Genomic DNA, 18,720 nt, shown 5'->3' on the forward strand with positions numbered 1-18,720 from the left:
GATGTCACGCGGCTTCGGCCAGTAATACAACCGGAGTCTGAAGACCCGGAAAGAAGATTGGCGAAGATGAATGTGGCCATCAGCATGGAAACAACACGGGCTTAGTTTGCGGGTGTCACGCTGCATACTAGCACATTATGCATTCACTTTGCATGGAAGAAAAAAAAAAAAAAAAAAAAAATCACAAGACTTTACTTCCTCTAACTAAATTAGACACCACACTTTTTAAAGGTTATTATCCAATCAAAACAATAAGTCAGCCAACTAATCGATTATGAAAATATTAGTTGCATATATATATATATATATATATATATACACATACACACACACACATACATACATACACACAGATACACACACACACTTATATTATATATACATACACACAAAACAGTGATTACATAATACCAAATAGCAAGTGTAAAGTGCAAATAATTAAACCTATACAAAAAAAAAAAAAAAAAAAAAAAAAAAAAACAACATGCATAATGTTCACATGTGTAGAGCTGTATATAAAAGGCAGCAAATGTGCAACAAAAAAAGTCCAGGCAAGGAGAACGAAAGATGATCAGTTTCAATAGTTAGGAGAGACCACCGATATTGGCTAATGGAGTCACCATGAAACGTGCATCCACCACCCAGGAGAGAGAGTACACACTCTAATGGAAATGAATGGACTCAAATGCCAGCAGCACTTAGTCAAACAGGCATGAAAAGTAAAATATCTCCAGGACGTTGGAGAAACAGATAACGCTAAGGATCTGACACCATGTCCCTTTGGATGACAGGCCCTCTTACTTGATCAAGAACTCCAATAAAAAGCTTTCACAGTGTAAAACGATCACTTCTGAAGTTGATAAAAAGATAGAACACTTACCCCAACTCTACGTAACAAGCATGTCATCAAAACATCTCCAAACATGTGATCAACAAGGAATTCCAAAGCACAATGAACTGGAAAGACTCAGACCCGAGGCGTTTCGTCCTTAGATATCTGGGGTGATGTCTAAGAGGACAAAACGCGTCGGAATTTGAGTCTCTTCATCAAGGAAGGAGTGTGTACCCTCTCCTGGGTGGTGGATGCACGTGTTATTGTGACTCCTTTAGCAGATATCAGTGGTCTCTCATAACTATTGGAACTGATAATCTTTATTTCTCCTTGCCTGGAGTGTGTGAGCGAGAATGAGAATGTACGTACGTACGTACACACACACACACACACACACACACACACACACACACACACTAAAACCTTGGTTTGAGAGTAACTTGGTTTGAGAGCGCTTTGCAAGACAAGCACATTTTTAAAATAAAATTTTGACTTGATATACAAGCGATGTCTTGATATACAAGTAGCATCATGTATAAAAAAGAAGAGAGGAGCCTCTAAAGTGTAGCGATATGGTTACATTTAATGAAGGTTCAATATTTAGTAACTCACATGGTTGATGATTAAAACAGGCACATCTAAGAATGCAGGCATCTGGGGTAAAGCTGTCCACATAGACCAACCTCTGCACAGCCATCTTCATCATCCCTTCCCCGCTGCACTCCATGAGTGATTCAAAGCCTCACTTTCAGATCACTCTACTGCAGGCTATTCTTCCCGGTCACGATTGCAGACTGACAGTGGTGAGAGCCGGTGGTTCAGAAGATGGTCTATGTGGACACCTTTACCCCGGATGCCTGCATACTTAGATGTGCCTATTTTAATCATCAACCATGTGAGTTGCTAAATTTTGTAACTTCATTAAATGTAACCATATTGCTACACTTAGGGGTGCCTCTCATCCCTCAAATATTCTGTAGCTCTGCTAGATTCTGCTCTGCTAATCCCCTTACCAAGGCTGCATATTGTGGATGGACATTTTATGGTTACACAACCTATCACATTGCTATAATCTTTGTATATAGACTATAAACTGAAGGACTTGTGGAACGAATCATCTGAGTTTCCATTATTTCTTATGGGGAAATTTGCTTTGATATAAGAGTGCTTTGGATTACAAGCATGTTTCCAGAACGAATTATGCTCGCAATCCAAGGTTTTACTATATATATATATATATATATATATATATATATATATATATATCTCTCCATCTCATGTATCTCACAAAAGTGAGTACACCCCTCACATTTTTGTAAATATTTCAGTATATCTTTTCATGTGACATGTGAAAAATTTACACTTTGCTACAATGTAAAGTAGTGAGTGTACAGCTTGCATAATAGTGTAAACTTGCTGTCCCCTCAAAATAACATTCTTCAGATACTGTATGTATAATATATACATACACACATACATATAAACACACATACACAGTATGCATTGTGCATGTCATACTATGAGCATATGTTGCCTCAAGTTCGAAAAAGTGAAGTATGACCAAAGCCTTTTTGGCCACACTTCTCTTGTGGGTCACAGGACTGCACTTACTTTTGCTCTCCTTTGACCCCGAGTCTGCCAATAGCGGGCCACTTCCAACTATCAGCGGAAGTGGCAGAGCCTCTCCAGGATCTACAAGGACAATATTGTCAGGATCCACCCTGATGCTTGAACAGCAGCTGGCTCATCCTGTCAACATGCCACTGAAAGTTGCAGACAGCTGTTCCTGCCCCCTCTCTAGCCCACCAATTCAGTGTGTGCTGGAGGAGCAGAGGAGTGCGGAGAACAGCGAGTGGTGACTAAAAATGACTGCTCTCTGTAGACCAAGAACTGAGTGATCAGCAGTGATCGCTCAGTTCTCGTTGTTACAGCTGACATGGGACTGATGCTGCAGAATAGAGGGGATCATGTGTGCATTTTTTTTTTTTAAATCCCACACTTTTATGAATAATAATAATACACAGTCAAATATGCACAAATAAAAAGGACTCATTAGGGCCTAGTATGTCTACGCCAGAAGCAACTACATGAAATAACTACCCTTGTATACTTGGGGGGGGGGGGGGAAGCATAATTTTAAAATAAGGAGCTGTTAAGGCATCGCTCATTGCTAAAAGCAGAGCTTCCACTGCTGGTACCGTATGGTATGGTGTAGAAACGGTACGGTACGGCGGCGCTTTTCCACTGCGTGGAACCGAGCGGTACGGCTCTCAAAAACAGTACCACCTCGATTGTGGTTCCAAGAGGTACCATACCCGGTACCATATGCCACAAGCCTTTGCATGCAGTCACTACTAGCCACTGATTGGTCAGAGAATCCCACCCACTTAACTTTAGTACTACTTTAGTGGAAAAGCAAACCATACCGTACCGAACTGTTCCAACACCGTACCATGCGGTACCAGCAGTGGAAAAGCAAACCGGGCCAAGCAGGGCCGAGTAGAGCCGAGCCGGTACTTGCAGTGGAAAAGTGCCATATATAAAACAGATCTGTAATAGTTTGTAAATAAGTTTGTAAATATGAAAACTTTCTGACTGTAGACAGTCCCTGCCCCAGCCTTCCCAAAGAGTTGACGAGTCGGTTTTTCCTGGATTCTCATCACAGGGTTCATGTGAGATGAGCCAGACTTGTGAAGTCTGCAGAGTACACCCAGCTCCCTCCTCCCTATGAAAAAGTATGCTCATGCTAAGAGGATTATTGGCATACATAGGAATAATAACGAACATCCCTGCATGTCCAGAAAATAGACCGAAGCTTGTGAACACCTTTTTTCATGAAAACGGTTTCTCTCTAAAAGCGTTCATGTTTAGTTAAGTTGCTCCTTAAAAAGAAGTCAAGGCAGATCAATGAGAGCTACCTTTGCTAACTATTTTGCTGACAACCTTGCACCAATGCTCAATAAATCACTGCTCCTGAAAAGCACAAAGCCAGGAAAGTGTTGGGACACTTGCCATACCTTTATTTGCTCCAAGTTATTGTCGCACTATGTAGAGAAGTAAACACACGGACTGCAATAGAAGCTTCAATATTTTCCCAGTTGTCATGCTGACTCTCCAATAAGATGAAATAAATTTACAGGTGGTGAAGTTAGTAGCTCCTACCCCACAGGGTCAGCATGGCCACTGGGCATCTAGCATTGTCAGAAGGCATTCAGCAATAAATGAACAGAAATTTCTCTTATAACAGGTTCACTTACGGAAATCTCACAAGAGGTGCTCTGTTGTAGTTTCAGCTATCCTGCTACTAGGGTTTTTTACTACCTTTAAAAGAAACCTGCAGTAAGTGAAATGAGCAGGCTGCTTTTGCTGACCACTTCTTCTGAAGGTATTCATTACCTGGCTGTAATTCTGACCTTCAGCGCTCAAGACTGGGTTAACAGGTACAGGTTTTAAAACACATGCATTTCTATTTGATTTAATAGAAAATAATAGAAAAATGTAGACCATGCAGCCTTAGATGGTGATCATGAAAAAGCATGCAGATCAGGAATTCAGAGTTCATTTTAACTTCACTGGATGCATTTTTGTTCAGCGTCAGACGCCCAAAATACAGATGCCATCAAAAATCCGGAAACATTTTTAGCAGCTCATAATGGCAGCTTAAATTTTCTCCCCTACAGATCTGCATTTATACTAAAGGAAATTTGATTTGAGAGGTTACTAACCTCCAGGAAATGTACTGAAATTGACACAAGAAAAGCATTTTTTGTTTTAAATAAAGGGATGCATGTTAAGTATTGCACGCTTTGTGACAAGGTGAGAAAAGCGGAACTTCGTTTGTGTTCCATTTAGGCCAGATTCACATTGATCTACTGAGGTAACCGCATAAAGCACATTATGCACAGTGGTGCTATTCATTGTAAATGGCACAGTGCACCCACAGAATTTGCAGATAAGCAAGTTTTTACATAAAACAATCCATTCACTAACACATCCAAAGATTTATTTTTCCTCCCTAGCGTCTAAAGTTACATAACCCCTAAAACTAGCCTCTCCGGTTTGCTTCTTTTGGAAATATACTTTAAAAGGGTTTTGATATCTGTTTTATAAGTGCAAAATTACCTGTTGATCCTGCCAGAAATTGTGTGAGCTGATGACTTCCTGCTCTGTCTGTTCACAAGAAGGGGTTTGCCTGGGTTCTTTGTACTCATCAAAAAAAAAAAAGTAGTGACACTATGTTGACATGCCCAAGGTGGTAGGAGCATTCTACATTTCTGGTATTTTTGCCTTTTTATACACACTATTATTTATAAGAAATTCTACAGGCAATATCTTTATCCCAAAAAGAGGAGCTAGCAGAAAGCAAAAGATGGCATTCCCTCACCTGTTATCGATTTAGCTGTGCATGTGCTGTGAATAGACCTGAACAGCAAATGAAACAATTACACAGGCCAAACTACTCACAGCATAGCAGTAAATGACTCAATACAAGTAGTGATGAGCAACCTCAAGAGCACCATATACTTGTGGCAAAAGGTAAATTAAAATATATCATATGAAGGTTTAATAAAGTAAGCATTTTATTTTTAGTGAAGTCCTAAAAATATAAAAACACACTTGTGTGTTCTTCAAGGTTTAAAAAAATCCTGTACTTTTCAAATTCAAGTAACTTTGCACAAAAGCAGAAACATGACGGCACATTCTAGATGTATGCCAGTGACTGGCCCTATTATAAATACAAACATCTCATCATAACTAAAATGTTATTTTTTACCCTAACCTGTACCAGAATAATTAAGAGTCTGCCATGGGAAACAATTTGATAAACAGGACCTGCAGTTGCACATACTGAAGTAGAAAGAATATGACTGTAAAAAATGAAAATTATATTTTCACCAAAATGTATAAAAACTTAAAGATGGCAAATGGAAAATTGAAAGACTACACAAAGTAAGCTTTCCTCCTTTAGAAGACATTCGAAGAAAAAAAATGTACAATTTAAGTATGTGGTCGATTTGATAACTTTAAATACTGTGTTAGGCTTGCAAGTTGCAAGTGTTAAAGAGAATCCATAGAATTCATCATAGATATTAACAATTACTACAAAAAGCATTGTTTGATGCATCTTTATTAATGCAATACTGCAATGGAATATATGCAGCTATTAGGGATTGTGGGAAAATTGAAAGTGTGCATTTTCCAGTACATAAAGATTCACAAACAAGGAGCATTGTCTGAAGCAGCAAGTGTAGGGAAAAGCAACATTACTAAAAAGAAAGAAGATGCCAGCATTCGTATGGACAGGCAGCGCAGATTTGACCAAGTGTGGGGCCCCTGGGTGGCGTACTTACAGGCTCCGTAGTAGTGGCTGGGTGGCTTGGAGTCCGGTGCGGGGGGACTGGGGATGGGTGGCTACTCTCTTTCCTCTTCGGACTGTCCTTCCCTTGGTCCTTTTTTTTTTTTTTTTCCGGCTCTTTTCCTCTCTTTCTGTTTTTTCTGATTTCTTGCCTAGATCATTCTAGTTCCACCCATGGTGACATGGGCTGTTCTTCTTCCTTTCCTTCTCTTTTTGCTTTTCTGCTTTTCTGTCTCTTTCCTCTTTTGGGGGTCTGGCTACTGGAGGGACTTTCTTGGCTCCGGCTGTGGAACCCTGGCTTGGGGTCTCTGCTAAGGGCCGAGGAAGCTTTCTACTGTTTGGCCGTCGGTGGGAGCCAGTTGGTCTCCCCTTCTGGGGAGAGGAGGCTAGGGGGGGCTTCACCCTTCCGTGGACACAGTTTGTGCCCATTGGGGGTGTCTGGGGGGGGGGGAGCCCTCTACTGGCTGACATCTTGTCGGAGTTTGGTGAGTCTTCTGGACTCTTGATGTGTCTCTGGTGGAGGGGACTACGGCGGTTGTGATCTGCTGTATTTCACGGTCTCTTTATATCACTGTCGGCCTGGTTGCTAATATTGTTTGGAGCCATATTTTGTTATTTTGTCATATGGTTATGTATTGTTCGGAAATGAATGCCTTTGCACAGGCCACCCCCCTTTTCTCTTGTCTATGTTCCCTTCCCCTTTTTACAGTTCCAAACTATGCTGTATGACTTTATTACGTTGTTTAAAAATCAATAAAAAACTATTGAATACTAAAAAGAAAGAAGATATTGAGGACAAGTGCACTGCAGGGTAAAATTCAATAAACTAGTTTAAAGATGTAAATAATAAATCAAATCCATTTTAAATAATTAGCTCATAAGGATACCAAGTGGATCCATTGTTTTAAATTTTGCAACAGGATTCCATCTCTTTTCTATAAAGCAGCATCTCTGGCTGCGAAGGCTAACTGCAGCAGCTACTCTGTTTTGATTTCCCTCCAAAATCCGTATTCAACATTAATGAACACCAAAGAAAAAGGACTTTAAATATTATACTAAAACCTATAAACATTCTATTGGGAATGACAAAAAAAAAAAATTAGCATTGATGCAAAGTAATTTTTGAAAAGCAGATTCTCTTTAAGACTTGCACAACACAAATAATGGGTAAATCAAGTATTATTATGAAATGTCAAATACAAAATGTATAAAGCTCTGCAATAGTTATGTTTTAAAACTATAATGTAATGAATATTGAATGAATATTCAACAGCACTCTGTTCTTAAAACAAAAAACAAAGAATTAAGAAAAACCACACAACGCAACAACTTACCTGAGGATGCAGATGCTGGAAAATCATTGTAATGTTCCCATTGACATCAGGAAGGCCTGAGCATTCTCCATGCTGGGAAACCACAAGGATATATGCTTCAAGATGAATATTGGAGCAACCCACCCTCCTTAATAAACCCATAATATGGAGGGTGAAATCTTAAATAAAAATGCTTCTTGATTCCATGTGCAGTGAAGAAAAATGAAAAGAGCCTTCCCAATGGTAAAACAAATTACCATCAAGAACCAATTACTGGGATATGGCTCCAAAGTAAAAAAAACGATTTGCACTTACCATGAGCTGTTCTTCCTTCTCTCCAGTTTCTTTAATGATAATCTCGACCTCCTGGTTCAGCCCTTCCACGCTGTTCCGGAATCTGGACCCAGAGGACTTTGTAATAGGTATAGTCATTGGGGTGAGTACATTCTTGGACATAGATGTCTAGGGAGGATAATCATTTTTTAGGACACTACACTCAAACATAACAGTATACAAGTAAATAACAGACATATGGGAAATTAAAGAATATGTAAACCCAACATTTCAGGTTCCTGATATGTGCCCGCTGTACCATGTACTTGTATGAGAAAAAGTATCCTGTTCTCTGTGTGAAAATCCCTGGTGTTGCTGCCAGTCCCACTGCATAGGTGTGAACCCAGCCCTATGCTGGCCATACATGTATCTATTTTCGATCGAGTATATTCATACGAAAAATCTTTGTATATTCGCTGAATGAAAGAATGTCGTTTGAAAGTTTCACTTGCTTGGTTTTAAAATAAACGTAACTTCTGAATGAAAAACACATACACTGTCTGAAATCCCTATGACCAAGAAGTTTTATATACTGCTCCTTTGAATTTTACCATCACTGTGGTCGAAAACGAACACTGATTTGACCCCAATGACGACTAGAAAATCGAACAAACGTTCTTAAAATGAAATTTTTTTTTTTTTGAAGGAAGACATTGTTTTTGTATGGCCAGCATAAGTGACAGCAGGCGCAAGAAACTTTCCTCAAGCCACCTGCCCATGACAAGGGAGCCTGTCATACATAACAGATTACATTTCTATCAGCAACACAGTCTTACATTTTTATATTTAACTAAAAAAAATGTGATCTCGGAGACTGATGATATTTACCAGATTCCACCTCTAATAGGATATACAGTATATCTCTTCTGTCTGTTATTCTCAGAGTGGATTAGAGATTTTGTTCCCTACCCATATAGTTGGTTTTTTTAGATTTACCACTGCATATAGATATTTAGGAATAAATTGCCTTTTTTTAGACACCACACTTTCAGGTTATTATCCAATTAATTGAAACAATAATAAGCCAGTTAATCGATTATGAAAATAATTGTTAGCTTCAGCCCTAATGAAGACATGGTGGAGGAGCACACCACTAATCTTCGCTCCTTGCAAACGAAGATGCGTGCCCTAGAACATAAAGCGGAGGATGCAGAAAATCGCAACCGGAGGAATAACCTCCGGATTGCAGGCCTGGCAGAAGGTGCCAATCCGACCTTATTGGTGTAGAGAACCTGTTGCGCACTTTACTGCCTGCGGCCCAATTCTCGCCTTTCTATGCAGTGGAGAGGGCCTATCGTATACCACCAATGCCTGGGCCCCCTGGGGCATCACCCTGCACCTTCATACTGAATTTTCAGGACAGAAAGTAAGTTCTCAGGGCAGTTAGAGGGCAAGGAGATCTAGCACACCAGAATACTAAACTACTTATCTTCCCCGATTATTCTGTGGAGATGCAGAAATTAAGATGGTTTGGCAAGGTTAAAGCAGCCATTCGCTCCATTATTCTATTCCTGGCTCTTCTGCAGGTTCAGGATGGGGAAACAACCCAGTTCTTCAACTCTCCCCATGAAGCATCTGCTACACTTGACAAAAGAGCGCGCATTCCCAATGAGAGCCGTGCGCGAGCTCTGAAACGTGTCGTGTCATCCACTGCCCCCGGTGACGTCACGCAGCGTGCGCTGCGTTCCAGCTTGGTCCTTGGCGCCCAGCTGAACCGGGAAGACAGACGATTCTCTGCACAGCGTCCATCCGTCCACCAGACCGGCTCAAGGTTCTCCACTCCCCAGGACCCCTGGACTTTCATCTGACTAACCACCGGAGTTTCATGCCTTTTATACTTTCAACCATGTGAGTTGATATTATGTATTTTATGCCTACCAATAAATGCTGCACTTAGAGGCGCTCTGTTTTGTTGTGAAGCATCTATCTGCCTGGCTAGAATCATTACCTCCTAAATCGCTCAAGGAAGGGTTCGTGCTATGGATTGCAACCTTGTTACTAGTTGTTGCTAGATACGAATTCCTTTTTTTTTTAATGCCTTTCCCGAATTGGTAAGAACAAAAGAGCAATACCTAGAGACGCAGCTTTCTAACTTTATACAGCTGTTGTGCCTGTGCACATGCTGTAACACACCCAAGTTATGTGCCCCTGGCTTGCCCAGGCGATTCCTGCAACTTTAGAACTTTGCCTAATCTGTAGACGATCCTATGCTACAGCCTTATCTTATAATGCAGCTAACCCCCCCCCGCTTGTCTGTTTATTCCTGCTTCAGAGGTTAGACATTGGCAGACTAGTGGCATTATTGCAGAATATTTGGTTTTACCGCCTTCTCCCTCATACTGTGAGAGGATACCATCTCCTTTCTGTGTTCTTTCCAGGGCATTTGCAACTAACGCTGATGACACTGCATCGCTCTATGAGAACTTTTAATTTCATTGTAAATTTTTTTCTTTTCGTCGGAGAGCTCCTTTATATTATTGAGTTAGTATGATGCGGCTCAAGCTTTTCCACTGTACTTGTATATTTTAGTTCAGGACTACACCCATTGGTCTATGCCTCCATTCATTGGGTGTTCAACTGTTTGGGGACATAAGCATTCCTCTGTTTGGGTTGGGGGATGCAAGTTGTTAATCTTACGCTACTGTTATTTGTGAGGGGGGGGAAACGGGGGTTGTTCACTATGTTTTTAGTTTCAAAGGTGCTTTCTTCTGGACCTTAATACCTGACATGGGAAAAGGATGTTACCAATGCTTAATGTATATAACTAGCCAAGAGATACCCTTGTCTTGACTCTGACCTTAATATTATGGTTTTTGGGAAGCTGTCCCCACGAGCCTATTTGTTGTTCTAGCTTTTTCTGATTCCCCAATGTCCCAGGTTATGGTAATCTCCTGGAATGTCAGGGGTCTAAACTTGGCTGTCAAGCGTTCCTTCGTGTTATGTTTCCTTCATAGACCTAATCCTCACATATGTATTCTGCAGGAGACACACCTCCAAGGATCCAGAACAATTAGTCTCAAACATTTATGGGAGGGCCTGCATTATCATGCTACATACTCTACATGCTTGTGGGGTCAGTATCCTGGTTGGGGGGGGGGGCGGGGGGACACCACACCTCTTCTAATAAAGGCCCTTGAGGTCAAAACAGATCTGGAGGGTACATACGTTATCCAGCATGCTCGTATCTATGATAAAAATATGGTGATCGTTGGGGTGTATATTCCACCTCCAGCTTCTGCCCAGATCCTTCATACAATTATGAAAATTCTGATACAATTCGACACCCGCTATGGTTCCATTATTGGGAGACTAACATGGTTTCCTGACCAACTCTGGATAGGTTACATACTTTGGCTCGTGCCTCTCCTGACCTTCAACAATGGCCTGCTACCTTTGCCCTAACTGATGTTTGAAGACACATGCACCCGACACAAAACGTTTACTTGTCATTCCGCCACGTATAAGACTCCTTCCAGAATTGACCTGATCCTTGCCTCCTCTTCCGCATTAAGTTATATCCAAAACATGTCTATACTTCCGAGGGGCGTTTCAAGACCATGCCCCTTTATGCTTATCCCTTGCCTTATCTACTCACCCTGAATCCAGGCTGTGGTGCCTCTCTACGTTTTGGGCAATGGATGAACGGCTGCAGGAACCACTGACTGCATCCATCTGTAACTACTGGGTATCTAATGCGGATTCTGCCTCTCCCTCTATGGTATGAGACTCCTTTAAGTCATGGGCTAGGGGGAGAATATACATCTCCTATTGCGCATATTCAGAGGGAGGCGTCTCACTCCTTGGATGAGCTGGAAGAGAAGGTGGCTAGGCTTGAGGCGGCATTTGTTTCCAATCCGGCCCGAGGCCATTAATCTGGCATGGCAACAAACGTTGCGTGCTCTCTCCATCGCCAGTGTAGACAAAACTAACAAGGCACTTGGATACTCAGTCCAAAAAGTTTTTGAATAAGGGGACAAAAATGGTAGACTGCTTGCTTGACTAGCCAAAAGGTCACATTCTAACTACTCCTATTGGTTGTATAAAAGATGAAGGCCATTTGCTTACATTCCCTGATCATATCAACGCCCAGTTCCTTGAGTTTTCTCAGGACATATACTCCCTATTTCTTGCAGTCTGCACTCCGGTTTATTTTTGGATACTATATCCTTTCCCCAACTAGCTGATGTGGATAGGGAAAGACTGGAGGCTGATATCACTCTGGAAGAGGTTCAAGTGGCACTTGGACAGTTGCAAGGTGGGAAAACCCCAGGGGCAGATGGTTTACCATCGGAGTTCTATTCTAATTTCATGGAGCTATTAGCACCCAAACTTACTCCTCTATGACTTCTCATCCTTGGAGTCGCTACCAAATTCTATGGATATCCTTATTGAATGTGGATGCCGAGATTTTTGCTAATGTCCTGGCTGGTCGTCTATCACACGTGATAAGAGGGCATAATAGATGTGAATCAGACTGGTTTCATTCAGGGCAAGGGAACTGATATCAATATTAGATGCCTCTACTTGAACTGATCTGTCCACCATGATAATCTGGGCACTAGAGTCATCGCTTAGCTTGACGCCAAAAAAGCATTTGATTCAGTAGAGGGGTTGTATCTGTGAGAGGTCCTTCGTCGTTTTGGGCTTGGCCCCAAATTTCTCCACAGGCTTCAGTTGCTCTAGAGGGCACCCAGGGCGAGGGTCTGTACAAATACTTGCCTTTCCGATTAATTCCATCTGCATTGTGGTATGCAGCATGGCTGCCCACATTCACATACCCTATTTGCCCTGATGCCTCTGGCTATATTGATCAGGGTTGCTTAGAATGTCCTGGACCTGAGCGAATGGAAATTGGAAGAAAAATGATCACTTTATGCGGACGACGCACTATTATCTCAATGATGCTGGACCGTCGCTACTGGCCACCCTTTGGATCTTTGATACCTTTGGCGATATTTCAAGGATCAGAATAAACTGTTCCAAATCAATTTTATCCCTATTGAGTAAAATGCTGCAAAAACAGCAAGCCACTCTCCCCTGCGGTGGGCTGACGAGTTCCACTACCTAGGGGTTTTTATGACCATTTTGACAAGAATTTTCTCCCCCTATTATAGACTTTAAGACACCGTGTTCTTCTTGGGCTGCCCTCCCTCTGAGCCTGGGATGATTTTGCCCAAATTCAATAATAGCTTTATAGCTTTATTATTCCTGGTCTGAAATGTTCCACATGGAGAGTGCGGGTGGCGGCTTGGCGTAGTTTTTTGCATCCCCAACCAGTGGTCGCCAGCACAGCCCTAGTGGGGGAATCTTAACCTATCCCACTCCTATACTCTTCCGGACCCATAGGTCTGGGCACGGTATGGAATTAGGTCCCAGATGGATATTCCTATGGGCAATTTACTCTTGTTCTCGGAGCTTTCCATCAAATTTCATCTGCCTTCCTGGATGCGTTTTCAGTACCTAAAGTTACAGCATGCCGTCAGTTTCCCCAGCTGCCTCTCCTCCAAACTGATCCTATAGAAAAGCTATTATCTTCAGGAGACCTAGGCAACCCCCTATCGATTTTATATGGAGCACTCCTGGGAACAGATTCCACCAAGTTGGATGGGCTATGGGAAGTATGGCATACTGGTATTCCATCACTAGACAAAGAAGATTGGGAGAAAGGTCTTATACAGGGCCCCAGGTTATTTATTTCCTGGGATAAACTAATTCAGGTAAAATTCATGCAGAGTCTATTACACCCCCCAAAGACTTCATCGTATTTTTCCGAATAAGGACCCCACATGTCAAAGATGAAAAATACAGGTTGGGTCATTTATCTATATGTTTTGGGATTGCCCGGTCATCTCAAATTATTGGTCGGAAGTATTTTCAGAGATTAACCTTGGGTTGCAAATGTCCTTACCAGATTCACCAGAGTTGGCCTTATTAGGGGTTCATGACGATACTCAAGGCTCTCACCATACTAAGTTGCTCATCTACTATGTTCTGTTCTACGCGAAGGAGATCCTCATGAAATGGATCTCCTTATCCCCTCTGCTTCTATCTTCCTGGAAAGCAATGCTAGATGCAGCATTGCCCATGTATAAGATCACCTATATGAAATGAGGGTGCGCGTGGAAATATGACAAAGTGTTGTTGCTTTGGACCTCCGTCAGACTATTATTGGAGAATATATTATATAAAATTTATTATGATGCACCGGGTATGATGCTGAAAATGACGGGATACGTATCCTGACCCCTACTTCCCCCTCCCTGGCCTCTAGAAGGACAGATTGTAATTTCACTGTAATATGTAATTTCACTATAATATGCTGTTATGTTGGCTTGTAAAACTGAGTCAAATGGAAATAGAGATGTACCCAGGATAGCTGGCATTAAGGGTGTGGATCTGGCTCTGCAGCAATATCTCCAGGGTCATGAAGAGATGGCTAAACCAGCAAGCAGAGTTTAACCATAGAACAACTAAAAATGACTCTGTCTGTACAGACAACAGACCCATATAGGACAAGCTCAAATGTTTCTAGCAAGCCATCACAACAGAAGCATAAGGTTCCAAACATCTGTTCCATCACCTTTATCAGGAATGGGTTCATTGCAGCAGTGGAGATATCTAAGGGATTTGACCATTTCTGCCACAGTCTGACAGATTAAGGTCACAGCCAGGACAGGACAAATGGCTGAGCCCATCAGCAAAAAGTAGAGGGATTCTAGCGGTTGGTCAGTAGGATCTACCGGCCTTTTGGTTTCTCTGCTACAGCGAGTCACTGGCAGATACACAGAGGGTAAAGACCATCAATATATTAACTCCCTCCCAAAGGGTAACAATTCCACCACACTCAGATGGGGTCTGAGACCCAGCAGGGTGCTTTCAGTCCTTAAGCTGTATATGTAACCAAGATAAAATAACAGGTTGATCATCCAAACACAGATGTACTGCATCAACACAGGCAAAACAGACTCTTGTACATCTGAGGTATTAGAAGGAGCCTCTCTCAAATTTAATCTCAGACAGACTGTGGGAGCTATGAATCTGTGTCAGAGATGGTCACTGACAATTGGCTGTAAGGAAAACAGATGAACTCTGCAAGGGAAGGTTGGGAATAGCTCTTCGAGCCTCTGCAGTCAGCACCCACAAAAAAAGGTGGATGGATTTGCACACAAAGCACTTAATGACAAGGCGGGGGACTCTGTCTCACACAACAAAGACATGGAGCTTTACTAAATACAGATACACTGCAACAACTTGACAGTGATGCAAGTATGAGGCAAGGCTTCAGGTACTCAAAAACCCAGGCAGTTGGCAGCCTATGTGGGTCAGAAGTAATTGGTGACCAGAGATCGAAGTTTCATATGGCTCTCTTGCAAATCAGGAGGATTTCACATGCCTTTATATGTTCTCCACCTTTACATGCAGGCAAAACTGTTCAGCAAACTTGACAGGTGGGACAAAATTATTAGGGTCTGTGACAACAGCATTTGGACTTCAATGGTTAGTCACACTGAAAAAAAAAAAAAAAAAAAAAAAAAAAACGACACAAGTCTATCGAATTCCAATTAGTATGCCATGTGTCGACTGCATCAGTACTAGATGCTTCAGAGATTGTTCAGAATTCATAGGCAGGTGTATTTTGCCATGCAGATAATTTCCTGGCACGCATTAGACCTTTTTCAAGTGGGTTTTGCATTCCCATAGACTTATGGGGATAAAAACCCATTTGAAGCAAACAAAAGCCTGTAGAAAAAGGGCCTCTTGCTGACGAGATGCTATGTTTGATTTCAAGCATATGACAAATCATTTTTTTTTTTCAAAATAAAAACAAAACTACTTTTGTAACTGTGGGTACTGTTAGCTGGAGTTAGACTTTAGTCTAAATTTTCTTAAACACCACTGTCACCCAATAATAGAAGCAAAAAAAAAAAAAAATCAGCAAAATCTACGATTACATGTAGGTTAAAAACTTGCTCGATAAGGCTATTGGCTACATCAAAAAGATGTTATTTTTGCTTCTGCCCACAGTTCACATTAAATCCTGTTATTCTTGCATTGCATGAGCATGCATGGTAATTCTGGTAATGTTAATTGCACAGAGCTGCTGGATAGTGAACACTATCTCAGCAAAAAAATGAGTGCCTAATCATAATTTACCCCAGCTATTTCCCCCAAAACAATCATCTCATTAGCTACTCAGGAGGGAATGCTGGCACGGTCACTGTAAGCCTGAAATATTAGTTGATAATTTACAAAACCAATATAGCCAACGTGAAAGTTAGTGGCACTAACATTTTTTGGGACTAAAAATGCTATTTGATCCAAAGAAAGTCCTTTTAGTGAGATAACAAAACTGGAGTTAAAAAAAACAGAGTGCCAGTGTCACAGATTGGGCTTTTTGCGAGTAGCAGCTGGTAACCTGCATCTGGGGCTTGTGTATGGTAGATCTGTGGCACCCAGCAGGGAGTAAGCGCTTTCAGAATGCAGAGCAGAAAAAGACTTAACATCTCTTGGGGCCCAGTATTTCTGTTTGGGGAAGATAGAAACACAGTTTTGATGTTTAATATATCAGCTCATTCTGAAACACGGCATAAAAGGCTGCCTGGATAACAACTGCAAAATCACTTAGTGATGTAAGGAGAATAGCAATGAGTTACCGTATATCCACGTTCTAGAATCTGCCTTCTAAAGAGTTTATGCATTTTTAAATGAGTGATGCAGACCTCCTGTTCTATTGATAGTAAAAGAGTATCCAACTTTAACTTAACCACTTAAGGACTGAAAGTTTTACCCCCTTAATGACCAGGCCATTTTTTGCGATACTGCACTGTTTCTCTTTAACTGGCAATTGCGTAGTTGTGCAACGCTGTACCCAAAATAATTGATGTCCTTTCTCTTCCCCCCCACACACAAATAGAGCTTTCTTTTGGTGGTATTTGATCATCTCTGCGATTTTTTTTGCGCTATAAACAAAAAAAAAAAAAAAAAAAAAAAAAAAAAAGAAGAGCGACAATTCTGGAGGAAAAAAAAAAAATTGGATTTTTGTCTTACCGGAAAATCCTTCTCTGATGTTCATTGACAGACACAGCGCCAGATTCCTGACCATTGGGTTATGCTGCTCCCTACAGGAGTAGGACACTAGGCAAGAAAAAGGTTTACCACGCCTAAGGGGCAGTCCCTGGGGGTATACTCCCACTTCCTGCTATAGGCATTCAGTTTAGCTGCAAGCAGCATCAGAAGAAAAATAACCCAACTCCATAGAGAGTTGGGTGCAGTGTCTGTCAATGATCAGAGAAAAAGATTTTACGGCAAGACAAAAATCCAATTTTCTCTCTTGTTCAGTGATGGACACAGCTCCAGAATCATCTTTACCATTGGGACATCCCAAAGCAGTGTTAAACGTAAGGGATGGGGAAAAAAAAACAGCAGAAAAAAATTCCAAAAAGGCTAAACCTGATCAACTAGGTAACATGGAGCTCAACCAGAAACAACTGGAGCGCACCTGAAAAAACCATACACTCTCAAAGAGGACTAGGTCTCTCAAACAGAAGCCTTCAAAACCTTGCAGCCAAAAGCAGCATCCGCAGATGCCAGCACATCCAATTTATAAAATTTTGTGAAAGTGTGCACAGACAACCAGGAGGCCGCCTTGCAACCCTGCATCACTGACACCCGATGGCGGAAGGCCCAGGAGGCACTAAGTGCCCATGTAGAAAGCGCCTTAACAGGTAAAGGAGGAACCTGACCCTTGATTGAATAGGCCCACACTACCATCAGTCTGATCCATCTGGAAATGGTGGCAGCATAAAAACCTATCCTGCTTGCACCCAACAATCATACTTTATTTTCTCCATCAACTCATCCCCACAGTTATTACCTTTTGTATCACTAGACCTTCCCTTTTAGATTGTAAGCTCTAACGAGCAGGGCCCTCTGCTTTCGCCTTTATTTAAATGTAACTGCACTATCTGCCCTCACCTTGTGAACCGCTGTGCAAACTGCTGTCCCTTTATAAATTCAATAATCATAATGATGAGGATTATGATGAAGGCCTTGTTACAGGAAGTTTGGTCTGTTTGGAAAAGGCCAAGGCTCGTCCACCAGGTGTCCTGGGCCAAATTGGGGCGGTGAGGATCGCTGGAATACATTTTTGCTCGAACTTGCGTAGTCATCAAGGAAGAATCCTCAGTGAAAGGAACGCATGCACCACTCTGAACATGGACCAAGGATTCACCAGGGCATCCACTGATACCAGCTTTTTGTTAACAAAAAAATTTACAAAGGAAGAGGTGGGGAATAGGGAAGGGACTTTGTGATACCCAAAAAGATATGAATATTGAACACCGATAGGGATAAAAAGTCAAATATTTAACAAACGCGGCATTAAAATAAAGACAAACACTCTAAGGGAAAAGTGTAAAAATATCACAATAGTAATAGCATAAAAATAACACGTCATTTGAACAGTAAATAGCAATGAGTTCTAAATCAAAAGCGGATGATCCTGATTGCATAAATCCAGAGCCCCGACATATTTAAACTTAAATAGTCTTCCTCTGGGGGATGGTGATAGCATATCAGAAGGAACTCTAGCATGCATACATACAAAAAGATACAACAAACGATCTATAGCTTGTCACACCCTGATAGAAAGTTATTCGACTTGCACGATCAAAACAATACAAAACCTCACATTATGCTAGAGGTCCATGGAGAAGACAGACAAGGATGCCATGCACCCAAATCAATGGGTCCAAAGACACAAGGGATATAAATAAATCAACCTGAAAGATTTGGCGTGTGCCTAGCAAAATAAATATATGTATAAGGGAAAACATGTAAGTGAGTTCATGTGTATCCACAAACAAGCCACCAAAAAATCATGCTAA

General features: G+C 41.4%; 1 protein-coding gene across 2 annotated transcripts in view; it reads right to left on the reverse strand.

Moving 5' to 3' along the window:
* Positions 1 to 18,720, reverse strand: part of FAM117B (family with sequence similarity 117 member B) — a 113,348-nt gene that overhangs the window by 34,909 nt on the left and 59,719 nt on the right. The window contains exons 5-6 of one of the 2 annotated variants that reach the window (XM_082261311.1): positions 7,817 to 7,963; positions 7,523 to 7,594 (exon numbers count right to left, since the gene is read on the reverse strand). In XM_082261311.1, coding sequence (XP_082117437.1) covers positions 7,523 to 7,594; positions 7,817 to 7,963 — 219 coding nt within the window. The remainder of the gene's footprint in view (positions 1 to 7,522; positions 7,595 to 7,816; positions 7,964 to 18,720) is intronic. The other variant, XM_082261312.1, reaches the window with a different exon arrangement.

The sequence above is a fragment of the Pelophylax lessonae genome (assembly GCF_965119305.1).
Source record: "Pelophylax lessonae genome assembly, chromosome: 6".
Lineage (NCBI taxonomy): Eukaryota > Metazoa > Chordata > Amphibia > Anura > Ranidae > Pelophylax > Pelophylax lessonae.